At 41.3% G+C, this 17553-nt stretch overlaps 1 protein-coding gene across 2 annotated transcripts in view; it reads right to left on the bottom strand.

Annotated features, from left to right (window-relative positions):
- The window catches only part of Psq (pipsqueak), a 38534-nt gene extending 23061 nt beyond the window's left edge, over nucleotides 1-15473 (bottom strand). The window contains exons 1-2 of one of the 2 annotated variants that reach the window (XM_018539226.1): nucleotides 15333-15473; nucleotides 14318-14482 (exon numbers count right to left, since the gene is read on the bottom strand). In XM_018539226.1, the coding sequence (XP_018394728.1) occupies nucleotides 14318-14482; nucleotides 15333-15470 (303 nt within the window). In that variant the 5' untranslated portion in view covers nucleotides 15471-15473. The remainder of the gene's footprint in view (nucleotides 1-14317; nucleotides 14483-15332) is intronic. The other variant, XM_018539225.1, reaches the window with a different exon arrangement.
- Nucleotides 15474-17553: the final 2080 nt, after the last annotated feature.

Raw genomic sequence — 17553 nt, 5'->3', positions numbered from 1 at the left:
CACGTTCGACCTGACGCGACGTCTCGCGAATGCGTGTGCAATATGCATACGTACAGCTAACGCGATCGGCGGGGGTGTCGGTATGACTGTGAGACGAGGTTCGCATTGTTATGCAATTGCATTTAATCGCGCATATAGTTAAATCTTGTGCAATTAAACGCAACCGTATTTATGTATTACATAAATCTTATATAACGCAGATCATTGTGCACGAGTGACAGTCATTGAAGCTTCAATGCGATACGTCTCCTTTTGATGAATACACGAGTACATTTATATATATATATATATATATATTCAATAACTGCACGCGACTCTACCGAGTCCGATTTACAAACGCTAAATGCGATATTAAATCACGACGTTAAATACCCGGAGATGGAAAAGACTGCCGCGCGAAATATGTGCCACGGAGAGTACCTCGCTACCTGTGTAATAACGATCGTTAATTTCTAATGCAGTGAGAAGCCTGAGGTCCCCTAGGCAATTTGTGGAACTTGAAAATTTATGCTTCATGGAGGAACATTTTCATGAGTCGCGAACACGCCTATATACATCTGCATCTTTATAGCCCCGTTCCCGTTTAGAATTCCCTGCAAGGAAAGTCACGGGAGCACGTGTAAAAATACACGTTAGAAAGGGATTAGGCGCGTTAGCGCGCGCGGATCTCCCCTTAACACCCCCTCCCTAGAAAACTTTTCAGGGATCCTCAAACACGGCGCGTCAAACGCACACGGGTGGCATCAGCGGCGGCGGGCGTCGGGGCAGTTATCCAACGCTAAATCGCGGTATCACGAGACGCATAAGGTAGCCCGGAGGGTTGGCAGAGGTGGGACGGGAGGGAATCGCGTAGTTTAATAATTCGAATCCCCGGAGCGGCCCGGTGGACATACGGGGACGATCGAATTACCCCTTCCGCGCGCCCTTGACGGGCCCTCGGATCATTCCTCCCTCGGGCCGTCCCTGCGTCGCGTCGCGTCGCGTCGCGTCGCGTCGGGCTGACTCGACTCAGCCAGCGATCGAGTGGCAGAGAGACGGCGGCGGGAGAGGGCACGGATTCGGCAGAGTGGCGAGCAAGAGGAAGGACCGAGGGAGATACGGCGAGTGCGGGCGAGCGAGCGAGACGCTGTGGGTCCAGGGAGGAGGCAGAAGCGACGGGAGGGTGCCGGCCGGAGGGCGTGCGGAGAACGGTGGGTGGAAGAGCGAAGCAGCAGCAGCGGCGGCGGTAGGAAGAGAAGGTGGGAGAGGGGTAGAGAAGACGTGGAGTCGTGGGCTGTTGCAGAGCTTGCGCGGACAAAGGGAATCTGCGGCTCCACAGCCGCTCGCTCGCTCGCTCGTACGCTTCCCGCCGCCTTCTCCTCCTCCCGCTCACGCTGTACGCACACACGCGCGCGCGCGCGCGCGCGCACGCATAAACCCGCATACGGACACGGAGCGCGCGGCGTGCAATTTCCACGCGCACGCACGCATGCACGCCGCGCTGCAGGAACCGCGGGTACAGTCGGTCGAGGAAGCGCCGAGTCGCTCTTCTCTCCTTTCACCGTTACTTTCTCGTGCGTCCTTTATCTCTTCCTTCTCCTCTCGTCTGTTTTTCCACATCTCTTTCTCGCGTTTCTGCTTCTTCTACCCTTCTTCTAGTTAACGCGGCAGGAGGGGGATAAGGAGGCTATTACGGTCATGAAGTCATTCCGCGACCTACAGAGCGCCCCCCCGGTCTGGTACCCTCGTGTGGCGAGCGGAATTATCAGTCGCATGTATACATACATAAAATACAATATATATATATATATGTATACGACGAAGAGAGTAAAATGAGAAAGGGAAAGCTCGAAACGTACTCAGCTTTAAGACGAGCGAGATAAATGGACCCATTGTGTTGTAGAACACACCGCCGCGGATATATTAGGATCGTTTTTTCATCTTTGTACTTTCACTGTTTTCTCGCTCTTCTCCCTCCTCCGTCCTCCGTGTACCTATATATAGGTATATGTTGTATTTCAGCAGCTGAAACAATTCTCGCGTGCAAAATGTATCGCACGAGAATGGGATCGTGTCGCGTATACGAGAGAATTAAATCTCGTGGTAATTAAATGGGGGGGGGAGGGAGGGCTCAACCCTCCCACCCTCCGCGTTTCTCGTCTCCTCTCTAGACGGCGGCGACTGGACCAGAGCGGCGGCGAGAGACGCAGACACCCGGTACAGTCGCGTGAGTAAGCTGGGACCCCGCGCGTGATTTCTCTCCCTCGTGTCTTTTATCTTTCCGCCCTCTCCCGCTCCCCTCCTCCCCTCCTTCCCCTTTTTTTCCTCTCGCTCCTTTTTCGGTTTCGTCGCCCCGTCTCACGCGGGTATAACCTGCCCGGTCGCCTACAGCCGGAGGTACTTTGGGCCGAGCGCGCGTTCCACTATCCGATCGATGTCGCACGCTACGAAAGCGTTCTGCAGCAGCGGTCGCAGAATGCTCGTGGTGGCGCCGATTTTAACAGCAGCAGCAGCAGCAACAGCAGACGGCGGTTCCGAAAAAGGCGGCTCTGCGAAACGACCGACCGTTCCACAGATATATATTCGCGGCCGAACGGCTGCGTGCCGCGAAGACGCACACTGCGTCGCGGATATGCACACTGCAGGAAGACGCTTAAATTTAACTAAGGGCACTCCGACACTTTTACTCGCTCTCGCTATGGAACTCCATAGAAAGCGACACCGCCATGTTACCTTGTCGTTTTTGTCTCCGCGTAAGATATTTGAATTAACTGCCGTGAAGTTTTTTTGCGACGACGAGACGATGAACGTTAATACGAGTAGTTGTTTTATAATGCAATGTCGTATCAACTGTTGCACACAATGTATACTTTTATAAACGCGTGCGCGCGCGCGCGCAGAAAATATCGATATTTCGAAGTATGAAACTGAAAAAAAGATCAATTGACGATGTATTGATTTTTTTAATATTAATGTGATCCGATACTTGTAGTGTTATTTAATTGGCGTCTCTTACAAAGTAGCGAGATAAGAAATGCAGAATTTTATTTCATGATTTCTTTGATAATCATATGTTTTCTTGACATTACAAAAATACTGAAAAAAATAAATTTGAATAAATATTTGTTTGAATAGTTTAAGTGAATATTTACTAAATATAAACGTATATTTATATTTAATAAAAATTATTAATTTCATTTAACTCTATTATTTCTTAAAATAAATACTCTTTTAGTGTAAGTAAATGTTTACTTTGAACTATTCAAAGAAATTGTAAATATATTAAAATTTGGTAAATGTTTTTCAGTGTAAATGCAAAGATGTTTAATTTAATAAAATATTTCAATTAATTATGCTAATCGTTCTTTTTTTCTTTAATTTCGTTAACATATTAGAATAATTAAAATCAATTAAGATAATTAGTTGAACAGATTTTACAAAAATTAATCATACCAAGACACACTTTTTTTTTTTTTTTAATAAAAAAGTGTTATTTCCTAACATTGCTTGTATTGCAATTAAACTTAAAGACTCGTTTAAGAGATTTACAATTTGTTCCCTCAAACACGTATAATTGACAAAATGGCAGGACAAAATCAGGATTTAATGGATTTCACGAGCTGACTTCTGTCGCTGTCTGTAATAGATACGCAGAAAAATTGTTTTAATAACATCGGGCAGCTCAGTATGCAAACGAAAATGAGGAAAAACAGGGTAACGTGATGCTCGGCGATCGTCGAAGAGCGTCGCGTGGATATCGGTTAACGTTACGATTATTGATTAAATCCGGCGGAGTTAAAACATATAGCTGCTACACCGTCTCGCAGTAGTCGCGTTGCTACCCCTTGTATCGATTATCTCTCACGTAGCAGGTCCCGCCAATATCTGCGACACATCGGTGAATTTCGGGGGTTAAACCGCGCTACAGTTCCGACTCGATAAATCTCTTCGTAGCCCTTCCTCTCCCTCCCCTGTCACTCTTCCGCCGTCACATCCCTCTCACTCGTTATTGCATTCTTCCGATTCATGTCTATTATCTTTTCAACGTAAATAAAGTCGACCGATAAAAGTGCAAGAAGTCGATCGGTTGATGCCGATTGTTTGCGAGAACGTTCGTGAACAACAGACGTAAGGATCACACTTTTGTAGCACATCTGGGAAACTATATCGAGCGAATTAAAGTAAGTCGCTTTGAATAAGGAACAATGACGTTCCTTCTTTCCCCTTTCCTTTCATCCCGGGCTCGTTGCGAGAGCTTCTTTCCAACGATCGTGGAAAGGATACCGCCGATCGAGAACGAGGCCGTTGAACAGTAGTGCCGACTTTGTGATGTCCTGTTCTCGATCAATGATCACGAACGCATTCACGCCTTATCACTTGTCTCGCGGCGAAGAGTCAAAATGCCATGCCGGTCTCGCATGGAAAGAACAATTTCGTTCAAGTCTCTAAAAGTTCAGGTAGATACGCGAATCTGAGAATAATTTATCGGACCGTCAAAATAATTGTTTTCTAAATTTTATTCGTTCTTCTTTTTTTAATTAATTTACTATAGAAAAAGCTTGAGAACGATTAGCGTAGTCAAGTTTTTTTTTTCGTGTTACTACACGTATAGAAGTAGAGAAAGATTAAAAAAGTGAAATTTATATACAAAGAGTCCGTAATTGATAAAAGTCGTCACATTAAAAATAATACGAGTAATTAAATATCTTTTACTGAATTGCAAGAAAGGATGATTTTGTTAAAATAGTTTAGATATAGACTTGAAAACTGAACTATAATAAGAATAAATAATTATGTAGGATGCTTAAACTATGATTGCTAGAATGTCATTAAAACTTGGCATTTCTCATCAAGCTTGAGTCACTTACACAATTATTTTGTTAGTTTGACAAAATTATATATTTTCCTTTGTGTCTGTTTAAACTTTTTAAATACTTGAACAAAATCGTTCTGTATTGTCAACTGATATAACATTCATGTTCGATGAAGAAAAAAGCATTCGTGTTCGAAAATCGTCCGAGAAACAGATAACACGTGCTATTCAAGATAAATCATTGAAAGAGATTGTAGGCGGACTTTACAAACACCCTATACATGGATTGTGCATAAAGGCGCGCGCGGTGTGCGCGATGCACACGAGAGATAGTACGCGTTTTCTTCGCGTGTCGTCGTCTCACTGCCGTGTCAAGGACACCGAGGGACGGACTCGATGGTTTGCGTGGACTTTCCTCCGAAAATGAAATACGGAATGTATCTCGCGTCGTGATCGTCAATGTAATCGTGTGCCTTTTGTATGCGAATGCCACTTGTCTTCTTGAATTGTAATCTCTTCGAAAATTAATCTTAGCATTAATTGCCTTCGAAAAAGCCCAAACTCAAAATCGTACATCGATCTTTAAAAATATCACAACATACATATGTATATATAATACGAGCAATTATTGAGCGAAGCACGCAGAATCGTCTTTTAATTCGTCAAATTTGCACGATATGGAAATTATAATTACTCTGTATTCTTTCTCGTAAAAAAAGATACTGAAAATAATATTAATGTAAAATAAGAGTTTTGAGATTGCCAAAGTGCAAGTACTCGTATATACAGAGCGGAGAAGTTCAATTTAATACAAGTGTGCGGCATGAGGACTTGATGAGAATGTCCCGTATACCGAGTGTCTCAAAATTACCCTACATATTTTAACGATTCAGATATTCCTTTTCCTATCGATGATAAAGTAAGATTCTCAATTTACATTTTTAATCCTCTCGATTGTCTCATCGTTATAAAAACGAATTAAAGACTTTGTCAAAATATTTATTAAGTATATCTCAAAATATAAATTTCGTTTATGTTGCATTAATACCCTGAATAAATAAACATTTCATTTCTTGGTATGTATCATTTTTTGAAATATAGTGTATTCTTATATATATTGTCCTTTCATACTTTGAATCGGTCAAACGAAATGGGATGCTGTTCCCTGCGATTAAAATTGAAATATGTATCGCTGCTTCGGAGACACCCTGTAGATACGATCGGTTTGTGTCGTTGGCTGGCGGGCAGGCCGAAATTGCGCCGGGAGCGAATCCTGGGAGCAAGATACGCGGCTTCGGGTCGAGTAAGCACCTCGACGAGGGGCACCAATCACGGGCGCGAGCATCGTTGCGTGCCGGCACGTCCCGCTTGACGGAGCGGGGCGTAAAGGGAGGTAAAAACGACGAAATGACGGGAGTCGGGGCCATCCTTCGCGACCGCGGCGCGGGTCTCACTGGCCCGCCGGCCGGTGTGTTTTCGCACGCGCGCAGGTACCGAGGGAGCATGACAGCAGGACGCAAATATTCAATCACCCGGTTCAAACAGTCTGCTAGGTTCGGGGCGAGAATGGAACAGCGAGAGGAAGGGAGAGAGAGAGAGAGAGAGAGAGACGCGACAAAACAATCGAGCCCGTGAAAAAAACGAAATAGGTTTCCTTTCTCGATCTCGAATTCCCGTACGCGACAACCGCGGGTTGCCGCTCGTTCATATTATATTCTGCCCGAATGTGTAAAATTGCTCTGAGAAGTCCCAGCGTTTATCCCGTCAACGCGCTTTTTTATATCACGTAGATATACGAAATCGCAGATGGAAAATTGAATATCGAGAGTTTGAAGATTTTTATGTCGAATTAGAGAGACCGGACTCTTAAGAACTGGATTCCAGTTGACAAATTGTGGAATTGTGGTCTGCTTGTTGCGCATGGGATCTCGTTCCTTTCATACATTCGCCTGGGAACGCTTCGTCTTTTGACGAAATACCGACAAGATACGAGATACTTTCATTCATCACACATCGGAAAGGACGGTTTACTGAAATACCTAGAAATTTAGCCGTAGATCCGATGATAATTCTGTTGGATCATTAAAATAATTATGTAGTATATAATTAGTAATTACGTATCCTAAAGTTCTATAATTTTTCTCTTATTTCTAGACAAAATGTCACGATTTTCTTCCCTAATGCTTTCAATAATATTTTTTCTTTGTACCTTCATCTTGATTTGAAGACCAGTTTTTTTTTAGAACAATTTAATATAGTAGTGTTAATTATTATTGTGTTAATACTACTTGCACTTTTTATCGTTAAGTTAAATTCCAAAACTGCATAAGTGTGATATACGCTTATCAAACTTCTTTATAAAGCCAAGATTTCAATTTTCCAAAAAATTTTGCAAACTAACCTCTCCCTAATTTCCCTGACATTTCAATGATTTCACTGATTTGCAGTTTTCGTGGCAACTCCCTCCTGCACGTGATTATTTTAACGATCCAACAAAATTAGTTGCAAACCTGTAATATGTAGCTGAGGTTTTAGATTTAGATACTTTGTTCTTTCCGTGCACACAGTAACGAATTAGTTGGAAAAAAGGTTAGAACAGAGAGACGCTAAGACACAATAGAAGGAATAAGGAATAGGAAATTTCAACCAAAAGCTATATGTATCTCGATATATCGAATTTCAGATAATCGAATGAAATTTCTTATTCCTCACTCCTAATTCTACATTTCGTCTATTTTATAGTGTCCGCAACCTAATTGTCGTTCACGCGGGGGTCGCTTTTTGGAAAATGCCTCGTTCTCCGATCAATCGCGACGAAAAGCGACCGCGCCAGGGCTTGTCGACGCGCTCGTATTCGACGCCGACAACGACTCGACGCGCCGGGGGACGCGTTTGTCGGCTAGAAAGATTTAAATTTGGCCCGCACCCGAAACACGCGGTGCCCGTGTAGGTTCGTCGTCCAGCCGTGTCTCGCGCGCGATCCAAATAGCCGGCCGGCAAAGCATCCCCTTCGTTCCACGCGAAGGACGGCGAAAATAATCCGCCGTCCGCGGAGCGAGTTTCCGATAAATCGCGCGCCGCGACATTGTTTTTCTTGTCCGGGGGGGAGGGAGGGAGTCCGTGATTCTTTTATCCGTGATTCCACATAGTGAGAACGAACGATCGGATTCGATTTGGGATCAACCGTGTCATTTGACAAATCGACTCTTTATCGAAATCGACGATCATAATTGGACAGTTAAGATCAATAGGGAAAGAAAAAACGCGAGAGTCGAAGCGGGTTGGAAATCGCGACTAATGAAGACACGAACTGAGAAAAGATTCGGACAAATTATGAATGCGTGATCGAGATATGGAGTTGGAGGAAAAGTTCCGGCGGTTTTTGTTGCTCCAAATTATACAACATCTCTTCGTTAAAAAACAAAATTTAAATTTAAAAAAAGGTTTTCATATTTTTTTTAGTTCATATGAATTTGCTAATTTTTAGATATAGAAAACTATAAGCTGAATAAAAAAGGGAAATATTTTTTCTCACTTTGTGGATCTGTCATGTACCGAAAAAAAAAATTTACGACAATTTTTGAATATCGAACATGAAAGATTAAAATTTTTCCTAAAAAATTGTTTTTAAAAAATGTTCCTACGATTTTTTGTTTCAGAGTTATTTGCGAGTTAGGTACGTAAAGGAACATTATGACTTCAATTGCTTATAACTCCGTTAAAAATCATCGTGTCGCAATTAAAACATCAGATTCTTAAAGCTGAAACTTTGCTCCATCGATTGATATAATCGATTGTTTTTTTAAATGTACGATATACAATTTAAATGTACAATACACAATAAAAAATTATTTCTTTAGATCAATAAAAATTTCTTTGCAATTAAGATTTTTTTTTACTTTAAAATCTTACTTTTTTAGTTAAAAAAATATCTCTAGTTAAAAAAACATCTTTAATTAAAAAAATTAATTAATTATCCTTATTATTAAAATTAGGATATTTTTTTCTTAGCGTAATAAAATACCCAGAACTATTTCTCCAACGCAATAAACTGTACACTACGAGAAAAAAGGATATTTATAATTATAATTGCATAATAAAATAATTATGCGCTTCATTTTTATATCTATTACTGTTATAACGTTAATATATTTATTATATTAATAACAACTCTATGTAGCAAAAAAAAGTATAAGGTAAAGCATTTCATCAGTTTCAACGTTAAGTAATACGAAAATTTACAATAGCAATATCTTTTTGCACGTGCTTGTAATTACATTATACAATTATAATTGCTCCTTGAAGGCACAGCTTTTAAATAATCAACATGTGTGTTGTTCAAAAACACGGACATTATCGCGAGAAATGGACAAAAAAAAGCTCTACCCTATAATTGTCCTCTCTCGACTTTAAAGTTATATAATTAATTTTGGTACATAAAATAATAAATAATTCATTATACTAACATAACAGCAGTAATAATTGCAAAAAATGACCACTAATCGTATTATTTAATCACACAATTATAATAACAAATACCAAATCTCTTATTTCTATCAGCGTATTCTAATAATTTGAAGCATTACAATGCGATTTATATATAATGCATTATATATATAATGCATTATTTTCCTCTATATACATGTACATCGTTTGATTTTAAATAAAATAAAATACTGCCGTGCGCAAAATTCGTTCAACGATAAATTATGGTTCATGAAACGCTATAAATCGTCGAAAGTTCGACAGACTTCCTGCATTTCATGGAGACATATGTTAATTCTACAGATTGAGTTATGTAGAAACGAGCTTTGACAATGCGTAAAATTTTCAGTGCGCAAAAATAAATTTCACGTATATAGTGACAGACTTGAATGGAATTATATAACGTGATAAAATTGCATTACGCCGGGAATTATTTTCGATGATTTAAAGATAATGTAATTTATTAATTAGGTCAGACGCAAAATGAATTACCCGCGCAAAAACCAAAACAGCTATATCCAAGGATACGCGTTGTTCGCATCGCAATTGTTTTTGTCAAGTTTCCGAAATCGAATAGCCGTTTTACGTATTAAATTAATCAATACTTGCAACGTAATTAGAATTACCCTCGTATATAAGCAGAACTCAATACAGTGAGTTATAACCGTAATTTATGATAAATCGCGTCGCTACTATCCACTATCACCATGTTCTTTATTTCATCGCGACGATAAAAGAATATATGGCTCGTATTCTTATGCGACGATAAGCCGCGGAGCGTTCAAGTCTCGCGTTACTCAAAAGTGACCGTACCGGTCAACGATCACGCTGAAGGCATCCAACGAGGATCTGCAAGCATCCGAAGCACGTTGCACGTATCTTTGTTTTCACCGCGATAAAAATCACAATCCGCCACGAAGGCCAGAATAAAGGGGGGGAGGAAAAAAAAAAAAGAAGAAAAACGGAAGAGGAAGGGTAGCGCACAGAGCTACGAGTCCGTACCTCTTATCACTGGCGAGACATCCTTAGGCCGGGTAATCCGCGCGCTTCTTATCTTATCCGCGATGTATACCTTTTGGGTATATCTCCCTCCGTGCAGAAAATCTGGAGCACTCAGCCCACTCGGCCGCACAAAGGGACTACTCACAGGCACGTGGGGAACACACACAGGGCACACGCACGCACCGCGCACACATACGCGGGCCACGGGAAAAGTTTTTCAGGCGCGCACGTCGCCGTCGCAGCGATAAAACCGGACGGCGTGCGCGATATCGCCGAGACTCCGCGAAAAAGCGATCCGCGCGCGTGCCGGCAAGCCGGCCGTGTAGGAGCGGGTATTTCGAACGCGCAACGAGATGCGCGCGCGCGCGGCGGCGGCGCCGCGAACAAACCGATAAGGGACGTCGCTTTACCGACAGGGTCGCCGCCACGGAAGAGACAACCGGTAATCACACTACAGGCTCCCGACTCTCGACTATAATTCAACCAATCGCAGCAAGGCACCAGCCGACTCTGACTGCCGACTTCGAGAATAAAAATTACTCTGTTCGATCGACTCTGAGTTGGGAGTCCGTAGCGTGATTACACTTTTTGGAAAAAAAAAAACGTTCGTAGGTGGCAGCGGGAGATATAATTTTTTTTATACACGTTGAAAACGAACGTAGATATCTCGATACAATAAAATTTCTAAAACATTTGTGCTGACAACTTATTAATAAAAATTTATAATAATTATGATTTTGTAAATATAAAGTTTTAGTTAATGAGAGACCAGAAGTTTTACAATTTATTCACGAAAAAGAGCTAGGTTGGTAATTCTAGAACCCATGGCGAGAGATGGGAATCGGTAAAGTAGCGTTCGTTCGTCGTCGAGAAGTTTTGTCGGTCGAATTGAATTCACGAATATAATCGTGAGTAAATCTCGAAATAAGATTAACCGGGAAGGAAGCGGAACACGGAGGAAGGTAACCTCTCCAGATGAGAGAACGGCCAAATATTCCGACGGTCGGTAACGATACGACATAACCGTATAGGTCGTTCGATCGGTAAAAAGGTACTGCGTGTCGGTAAAACTCGTGTCTGTATATCCGATATATCTATATAAACTCACCCGCGGATATACGTAGATATACACAAATAAATACACAACATTTGTTTCTGCTAAGGTAGATTAACTTTAATCTAGGTTTTACTTGTGATGCTATTTCTTTCTTTAATGCCCATTTTTACCAATGTAGATTAATTTTAATCTCGGTTTAACTTGCTCTGCATGCTTTCTAATTGTTAGAATTAGAACAAATAAAGAATAATTATACGCGGAAAGAACGGTTTTGTAGAATAATTATGTAGAACGTTCAAGTTATTAATGACAACGCTGCAAAAAATTTTAACATTTTAGCAATCAGTTTGAGGCGTCCTACATAATTATTTTGATGGTTGTAACAAAATTATTTTCAGATCTGTATCCAGCTGAATTTTTAGATACGTTAGTGAAACTATTCTTTCTATAACTGAACTAACAATAAGATTAAAACTGAATTACATTTATAGAAATGAGCACAATTCTTAGAATTCTAAAGTAAAATCTGAGTATTTTTTTTCTTTATAATAGTTCCAAATAAACATTTTTTCTGCAAGTAAATATTTACTAAATGTAAACATATGTTACTTATTGTATTGCAAACAATATATTATGTTTACATTTACTAAATATTTATTTGTAAAGAAATATTTACTTGAAACTTTATTTTAAAAAAAATTACTTAAATTAAAAATATTTTTTTTACCGTGTATAATAGAAAAAGATACACGATAAGTAAGTTAATGGATATTAAAGTTATAATTTAAATAGAAATGCATAAATTGAAAATCGAAACATAAAATGACTTTTTATATATACACTCTTATAGATGTCATTTTATGTCTCGATGAGTTTCTTTTATCTTCGAAGGATCGTACTAATATAAGTAATGCATTAAGAAGTTCTGAGTTCCTATCATTTGTTCGCTTAAGATTTAAAAATATATGTTCGAGCATGTCAGTGGATTCTTTTAGAATGACTCACAGATCTTTGCTAGATATTGTAATACAGATAAAATGTTACGGATGTCACAACCGGAAATAATGATAATTTTCATCCATAAACTCGCAACCGTAGACGTTTTTTCCGTATATATTGACAGACGATTTCTGGTAAGGAAATATCTTTGACATCTGTCTTACCGTGCGCGCTGTGTAAATTCCAGAGATGTGCTCAAAAAAATCCAAACTAGGACTATGAAGGCACTTAAACCACCGAAAGAAAGAAAAAAAAAAAAGAAGAAGAAAAAGCCGGCGTACTTTCTCGCCGTTTCGAGCATGCCGATGCACGCGAGCGAGTTCCATCGCCGCGAGTTTTACGCGGATAAATCACGTGAAGTCACGCAGAGAAAAAATTCGCAAATATATGTAATTTAAAGAGATCGATTCGTGAGATACTGTATATTATCAGATTCCGCGAGGAAGCATTTCTTTGTCGTGCTCTCGAAATCGGATAAGGTTCGCATCCGTCCGAGCGGGAATCGTTATCAGTTCGGCGAAGTATATCTCGCGGTATATACAAGACGGCATAACTGTGTACGATTCTTAGTGCGTCGTAATAACGCGTAAGCGCGATAAGATAAAACAGAGCGATCGTGTTTGTTATTACGAAATCCAGAGACATTTCGATACACACACACACACACACACGCACGGAGACTCTGAAGAAACGTCTAAGCAGGCATCTCGAGAAAGTCACGACCGGTATTTTTGACGATTGCGAGCTGTGACCAACATCGCGATACTCGATTTGAGCATCGGTGTCGATCGTCGTTGCAAATACCTTCCTAAAGGCTAATCAGGGTTACCACAAAACTGGAAATCAGAGAAATTTGGAAAAAAAAAAAATCAGGGAATTTTGCAAAATTTTCTAAATTAAAATTCTTGGTTTAAAAAAAATTTTATATGCGTATACTGAAAAAGATATCTCGATTTGAAAGTTATAGTTCTTTCTCGTATTAAAAAAATTATTTCCGTGGATCGGTGAAAATTTCATTGAAACTGTGACATTTTGTTAAAGTAAAATATAACATAAAAAAATATCTTAATTTTAAAGAGAAGAGTTTTCATTGATCCGAAGAAACAAATTTTTTGAATACGAGCAACGAAATATTTCTTTGAGATTCAGACTTTTTCAGTATATACGTTACAGCTTTGAAACAGCAACTTAATAATTATCAAGTGGTGTCAGTAACATTAATAGTATTTTTTACTTGTATTGTTATGTTAAATTGCTGTCTCAAATATCTGACGGTTTCCAAATCGGAACGAAACTACACAAAATTTCAAAATATTATTGAAAATCGGGAAAAATTATGAAATTCTATCTGGAAATTAGAGAAAAGAAAAGATATGGAATTTCAGAATGAGGATTTTGTAGCATTCCTGCTAATCTAACAGTGTGCTCTTCTGTTTCTTACTTTTTATCTCTTGCCTTTTTCTATGTTCGCAACAATTTTATTGACAAACACGTGTTTCTCGTCACGTATCTCAATTGTCTCTTTCGAATAAGCTCTTCAGGTTTTATCTTAGGCGACAAAAATAAAGAAGCAAGGGACGTAATAAGAAGCGAAAAGGAAGTTTAGACAGTGGTCTTAAATGTTGTTGTATTGTATTCTCAAATGGACACTCGATATTCCTAAAAATTGCCGTACGAGAAGATCGAGAGTGTAATATCATCGTGCTGATCGAGTAAAGTAGCGTTAGTATCCTAACAAGATGAGAGCCAATCACTAGTTGTTCAGTGACTTGGAAACGAGAGGAAAGAAATTCATTCGTTATTTTGTGACGCTCCTCGATACCCTCGAGTAACATTGTCGCGTTTCTGCTCTCGTCGCTAAAAGTTCACGTTGGATTCGCGAGCACGACTGCGTCGAGGGAGAAATCGTCGTTCGCGACGTCGCGTCGCCCCGCCGGTCGACGAACGCGGCGAAAGATCGACCTTATTCTTCGCGCGCTCACCTGAAGCTCCGCTTGCGAAACGTCGATCTCCCCGCGGTAGACGAACTCGATGATGAACTTGAGGTCGTTGAAGCAGACGTCTTGGGGCATGATGATCGTCGGGTGTTTGCAGGGGTTCGACAGCAGGAGCTTCTGGAAATAGGAGCTGCAAGCCGACAGCACCACCTGAACACGTGGAAAAGAATCGTTGTGAGTAAATGTAGATAGACGCGTCGACGCTTCCGATTAAATCTCGACACGCGAATCTAATGCGAAAGGAGTGCTCGTGTATTGCGATTGTTTTCATTTTACTTCTCGAACGTGTCGAAATTACCAAGCACCTCTATCGTCGCAAGTTTTCTCCGTTGTTTCGAAGCTAAATATCGACACTTCAATTAGCTATACTGATATATCAAAAATCAGAAAGCGTTTTATCTAAGCGGATACACGTGTAAGTGTGTATACATATATACGTGTATTAGATACAGGTGAAAATAATCTTGTTGGATTATCAAAATATGTAGGTCGTAATTGCTAGAATGTCAAACCACTTTTCGCAACATTGTTTTCATCACGCTTGAACGTTTCGTATATTATTTTAATTAATGATTCGATAAAATTATCTTCAGATGTATCTACCTAAATTTTAAATACTTATGTTTTAGTAAAATTGCTCTTTTTCTATACGCTTAAACGTTGCTACGATCCGCTACATATCCCGTTTCGCATGATGACTTTGAATAATCATGACAGAGCCAGGTATGACAAACATAGACGTCACTTCAATTCAACTTTGGAAATTTATCGATATTTTCAACATCCGTTTAAAAATTCGCTATTTTAACCTATATAATTTATTTATTTTTTTTTTAAATTAATACGTTTTGCCGCGCGAATTTTGGTTCGCTTCGGGAATAATGTATCGTAGACGTCGTAATTTCTCATTCTTGGATCGAGGTCTGACGTTCGATCGCGGTCGCGTCATCGATCTCTCTCTTTCTCTCTCTCCGTACATGTCGCGCGTATACCGGCCTACCTTGTGCGCCTTTAACGAGGCCTCATTGCACGCCAGGGTGACGTCGACGAAGGCCTCGGTCTGCAGGAGCTGGTGGAACACCGACGTCATATTCGATTGGTAGTTGTTCCAACGCAGGCAGTAGTGCTGCCCGGCCATGCCGCCGCTGCAACAGAAAAACGGAAGAGATCGATCGAGTACTTTTTCTCCTTTCTTTTCCCCCGAGTGGCTTTCTTTTCATGTCGACGGATTTTCATCGAAAAGTCATCGGCGACGACGACCCTAAGAGACGACGAGGAACCCCCTTCCCCCCGCTTTTTCCCAAGCCGCAATAGTCATCCCCGTTGTACCGTTTCCCCTGCCACGAGAGATCGATCCGCGGAGAGCGGGACAGTACCTGTAGTGCACGCCCCAATAACGATCTGTCTCCATGAAATATTGGGTTTCTTTTTCCGCCACGGCCGCCGGGAGAGAAGATATCTCCAAGAGGTTTTATGTACCGGACGGTATCTTTCGCGAGCGCGAAAGAGAGACGATAGAGGGAAAAAGCAAACGAGACAGAAAGAAACAGTGAGAGGGGGGAAGGAGGGAGGGGGGGACGAGGGTAAGTAGGTACAGGGATTTTCTATATGCCGCGGGTGGCGGAAATAAGAAGGAGACGAGAGAAATGAGACGAGAGAGAGCGGAGAGAGATGGAGAGAAAGAGAGGGGTAAAAAGAGAGAGAAGATCGGCGGGGGAGGAGGGAGAGGGGAAGAGAGAGAGAGAGAGAGAGAGAGAGACAGGAAGAGCGGCGGGGGATGAAGGGAACGGCGGAGAGGAGAGAAAGGGGGGAGGGGGGGAGGCAGGAAGACGAAGGGCTGCGCGACTCGTCGCGCAACGGGAAGAACGTTATTTCCGTAAAGAGTCGCCGCGGCGCTCGGTGCGGCGCGAGTCGCGGGAACACAAGAAAACTGAAAAAACGCGCGCGCACTTTCGCGTATCCACTATACGGCGCGGCGACCAAGGAGAAGAGCTCGGAGACGAGATAACGGTCGATCGACGATCGATTCCTCCGCGGTAGTTAGCGGTCGAGAACGGAGCGAGGGATCGCGCGCGCGAATCGCCAGGCGGATGATCGGCACGCGCCGCGAATACGATGAGGTTCGGGCGTTGGTCTGCCCACGTCGCGACATTCACCTGTTCATTCCGTGGACCGTGCTTTATCTGCCTCTATCTATGACTCTTTATACCGGGCCATTCCGCCTGTTATCTGTCCGTAAGAACACGGGCTTTTATCAGTTGCTTAGACGTGCGCCGATAACGGGGAAACTTTAAGCTCGCGCCTTCTCTCTCTCTCTCTCTCTCTCTCTTTCCCCTCATTCCTCGGCCTCTCTCCTTCTCTTGCGCTCGTTTCAACGCTCCTCGCCGCCTTTCATCCGCTCGCTCGCGCTTGCACGGTCAAAGAGAACGCCTAGAAAATCTTCACGACACCTCGCGCTCTCCTATTATCCTCGCCACCTGTGTGACTCGGGACGTCTTACCGATGCCGCTACTTACGAGTCTTAAATGCGAATTACAAAAATCTCTGTCGTCCTCCAAACTGACTACCTGAACGCGGTCGTTTCAAGTACACTTGAGGTGTCCTGATTTGGAACCCGTCAAATATTTTATCGAGAAAGCAATTTAATTATTATTAATGTCGCTCGCACTGATTGCATTTAATCGTTAATTTTTCCAAAAACTACACAAGTGGTGTACGTATGTATGTTAAACTACTTTAAGAAGGCAAGAATTCTATTTTCCAAAATTTGGCAAATTCTCTGACTTTTTTTCCTTCTAATTCCCCTCGCTTTTATTGGGAGTACAAATTAGTTCGGTCCGTTTTCCAAAAAGATGGTCGCCTCCAAAGACGAGTCATTTTTTCGAGATGGAATTCGAAAATTGCCTGAGAGATGGGAAAAAGTAGTAGCCAGCGATGGACAATACTTTAATTAATCTGTTCATTTTGTTTTGAAATAAATGCATTTTTGAACACAAAAAACGGACCGAACTAATTTGTACATTTAATAGTTTTGTGGCAACCCTAAAAATTACAACTACATCATTCGACTATTTGATTCTCGTCGCTCGGTTCTCTCAGCTCGCAGCTCACTAAACGTTGTACTGTCAACGTAAATGTCAACTCTCTCTAATCTTTCTTTATATCATATTTTGTTCGAATAAGACGTGAAAACAAATGTCCTACTTCTTTTTCCCCGATCC

Source organism: Cyphomyrmex costatus, unplaced genomic scaffold (genome assembly GCF_001594065.2).
Source record: "Cyphomyrmex costatus isolate MS0001 unplaced genomic scaffold, Ccosl1.0 scaffold205, whole genome shotgun sequence".
Lineage (NCBI taxonomy): Eukaryota > Metazoa > Arthropoda > Insecta > Hymenoptera > Formicidae > Cyphomyrmex > Cyphomyrmex costatus.
This window is presented reverse-complemented; position numbering and strand designations above follow the sequence as displayed.